At 45.1% G+C, this 3,795-nt stretch overlaps 1 protein-coding gene across 1 annotated transcript; it reads right to left on the reverse strand.

Moving 5' to 3' along the window:
• Window positions 1–451: 451 nt before the first annotated feature.
• Window positions 452–2,699, reverse strand: LY79DRAFT_664259 (uncharacterized protein; the record flags this gene model as incomplete). The annotated part of the gene is made up of 4 exons (XM_060562867.1): window positions 2,513–2,699; window positions 2,442–2,462; window positions 2,300–2,386; window positions 452–805 (listed from the first exon to the last, which is right to left on the reverse strand). The coding sequence occupies exons 1-4, from the start codon at window positions 2,663–2,665 to the stop codon at window positions 452–454; spliced, it is 615 nt and encodes a 204-aa protein (XP_060406742.1). The 5' UTR covers window positions 2,666–2,699.
• Between the last annotated feature and the right edge of the window lie 1,096 nt (window positions 2,700–3,795).

Below are 3,795 nucleotides of genomic sequence, written 5' to 3' on the forward strand. Positions count from 1 at the left end.
TAATCCTTCCTCCTAGTTGCTCTACCTCTCCCAAGGTTGTCACTACGTCAAACAATGGCTATGACTTATGAGAATTGCCTTTGAGGGCGTTGCTGACTTTGACAAACTCCCCTAGATGCCCCAATACTTAGACAGATGACAACTGAGAAGAGTCACTAGCGAAAAAGATACCAACCCTATCGAAGTCACCGTTAGTACGTGTGCTAAATATGACCTGCGTATCAGACATGCGCCTAATAATGTCCTTGGCGTTGTCTAAAACGCCATTGAATGGCTTTATCTTTTGGATAGTGGCACTGTTAATGAGAACAGAACCTTGCCAGACTGCTTCTCGGTATTAACTATGGAGAATATTACCTCCTCACTTCACTCGGATCTTTTTTGCTGTTGAATCAGGCACAACCTCAGCGTCTCGCTGGAGGTTGCAGTGGAAAATTTGCCCACTCGAATTTCATGCCTCAACTAAGTTCAAACCATTGGTTCTGAAGAAACAGTAAGTCAAGGTAATAGATTTGTCAGACGCCAGAAGTACATCGTCACCTTGGACATCGCTGCTGCTTGTGCTCACCAGACCTACAAGTCGCTCTCCGGTATTTGCAAAGGTTCTGCGGGCACGCAGTGCTTTGGCCACACTGGCACGGTCCAGCTTGTTGGCCAACACGCCCGTCAAGCCTCCTTTTGTTGAGAATACAGCCGTTCTTAGAACGCCGCCGCCACATCTGCCCCGATGCTCATCTGAGTTGGCAGAAACGCCCAGCTCCCAACCACGCTTCGTGGCGCCACGAAGAAGCCATTCGAACAGACCCTATGAGCTGCCGATATTAAGCAGTCTCTCAAGCTTGAGGTGGTGCCATGCCAAGTTGCGTCTACGGCCGCCGACATGAGGAACGAGCAGATGCCTTTCTGCCATCTGAGGAGTGGACGTACGTGGCGTAGACATCGTTCAGCGGCCACGCACGTGGCACAAGTTCTGCTGGTCTGTCGTCGTTCCATTCAAAGCTTCTGGCAACATTGCCATTTCTGTCGAAAGGAAATTTGGGTTCGTTGATGCTTGGATCGTTGAGAAAGACGACGTTATGGTCGTCACCCGCTGCCGAGTTATCACACCATTCAGTTCCGGGGAAAACGACAAATCTACCATACGAACTAACAGCCTTAATGACTTCGAGAGTTTTGTTCCACCTTTCCCTCGTAATGTTGAAGTCCTTAGCGGTGTAGCCTCAAATATCCAGGCCTGCGATCTGTTAGGCGTACGAAAAGTTGTATGTGGTTGAATTGGTCCCCACTATGTCGTCGGAATGAACGTGAAGGTCTGCGTATAGTGCTCGAGGAACAGAAATACTTGAACTGACAGTTAAATAATCTGTCTTTTAAACCATGATAAGTCAGTCATCCACTTCACGGCTGTGAAGTGGATGGATCACATGGCTAAGGATCCTATCTTTACTGTGGGTACAGCTGCCCTAGGAAATGGTCTTGAGCTCCTTCGAACGAGGCTGCTTGCCGTCAAGCCACTAGAGCGTTTAGGTACATCAGACTTTCGCCCTAACAACATACTAACACCACAACAAGATGCGCTTAACTACAGCACCACCAAGATTAACTCGCCTAACTAACCAGCTGCTAGTAGAGTGGCAGAAGAATTAACACAGAAAACACTCATAATAAAGGTGAGCGGACCTAAGAAAACTCAGGGTAGTCAGGATTCAGAGCTTCTCCTGGCGTCGTTTTCAAAACCAGGATAGGAACAGGCTCAGCCAGACCAAGGTTAGAATTCATTGCTTGAGATTGCAGGTGAGCATGAAGAGGATATTAGCTACTGGCTCACAGGCTTCCCCAGTCCTTCGCGCAGTCCTTATACGGACATTGTGCATACCAACCAGGAAATACTGACATCACAAGTGTTAGTTAGCACGATCAAGTGGCATTTTGCAAATACGTCCTTAGTTTCTGAAAAGCTGTTGTCATTCCTATCACAGTGTACTGCTAGCCTAGGCCTGTCGGCTAGGGAAGATGTAAATGGGAGGGCGTTGTGACTATCCTGTAATATGTGCAAAGACATAATCAAAACAGCCTTCTAGGAAGCTGAATTTCTATTCGATTCACCCGTACTTCTAGCATTCATGTAGCCAGAACTGAGGTCGAGAAAGCATGTAGTTTGTTTGCTTCTCTTGATTTGCCCGTTTGTACATAGAAAGCTCTCTATTTAAGGAAATCATATATTCTTCGGGTTAGTTTTAGTTAGGACACTTCAGTTGTTAGTATATTCTACAAAACAATGCATACAATATTAACTCACGCAGAAACCAAAGTATTGCACTCCACTAAGCTGGAGAGTGCCTTGGATCTGGCAATTTGCCATAGAACTATCTGTACTGGTCTCGCACTATATGAAGGGTCTAGTCAATAATGAGGTGATTAAAAGGGAGTTGGTAACATACTAAGAAAGGGCTTGTGTTTGCCTTATAGTCATTAGTAGGTAGTTATCTGTTAGAAGGGTGACAAAACTCACAACACCCGAGCAGTAAGTTCCTACGCCTAGTGACGCCCCAGTAACACAAGCAGAAGCTGTGCCCCAGAGGACAGACGCCAAAGCGAGAGCAAACGTAGTTTTCATAGCTTTTGTGGTGTATTTTAACACGTAGTAGTAATGACTTAATTGCATCAAGAGGAAAGGGTAGCTGATATGGCTGGTGTATTTAAATGCGAATAAGGGACTCTATTAAGTAGATTCCTAAAAATAGATTATCTCGCATAGTTCTAGTAAAACTACCTAATAAAGTTAAATAGATAATTACTAGGAAGAACCTAGTTAATAGCTCATTCTAGTACTACTAGCGTAGGTAGGTGGAGATAAATTTGAGTCATGAGTGTGGGGCACAGTTACGCTGACAGCCCTTCTACTATGATATTGTATTAGCCTTACTAGCCCTCTAGAGCGATGACGTTCTCGCTAATCTAGTAAATAACGCGGCCTATATCTAAGCTTTTTAGGGGGGGGTTTTAGCAATGTGTCGATTAGCATGCTGCGGAACCGATCTGTTGGGCCACCCGGTACCCGACCTAGTGACAGGCTCAACTACAAGACGATCAGGGGGAATCTCATTGGCGGTGAAATCGGCGCCACCAATCTCCTCACTTGGATTCATTTGCGCATTAATGTCAAGCTGCGTGGAGTCTTAAAGTGGTGAAGAATACGCTCACCTAGAAGTCATGTACTGATAACGTGTCGAATGCCTGCCTATTTGATGAAGTGCCAGTGTGTGTGTATGTGTGTGTGAATATGCTGTCCCCCAAAATTGTTGGTGACCTGCGGCGGTGCCCCTTTTGGTAATGGTTAGGTATGCGTATCCAGCAGCCTAGTGACTGACACACATCGGCGCAGTGGCATTGTATTGTCTCACAGAGTCAGCGAATCCGGCCGAATTGATGCGTGACAGAAATGCTTGATGGAGACAGGCAATGGAGGCGCTGCAATACGGACAGCCCTCCCTACAACTGACAGAATTTAATGTATCTAAACTCTCGGGATTTGTACCTGAAAAAATGGATTTTGCTACGGACAAATCGGCGTAGTGTAAATGTAGCTGCGGTAATAATGCCATTGTGTTAGATTCGCCGCTTACTCTTACAACAACGCAACTCAGGATTATGAGCGGGCTGCATAAAACATCAGGATAGAGGATTGGTATACAGCAGTAAATAGTAACAAAAAGGGTAGAGTATTAGAAAAAATATAATACAAATATAATATAAATACAATACATGTATTTGTATTTTTTTAGTATAATATAA

This window comes from Colletotrichum navitas, assembly GCF_030913465.1.
Source record: "Colletotrichum navitas strain CBS 125086 chromosome Unknown LY79scaffold_271, whole genome shotgun sequence".
Taxonomy (NCBI): domain Eukaryota; kingdom Fungi; phylum Ascomycota; class Sordariomycetes; order Glomerellales; family Glomerellaceae; genus Colletotrichum; species Colletotrichum navitas.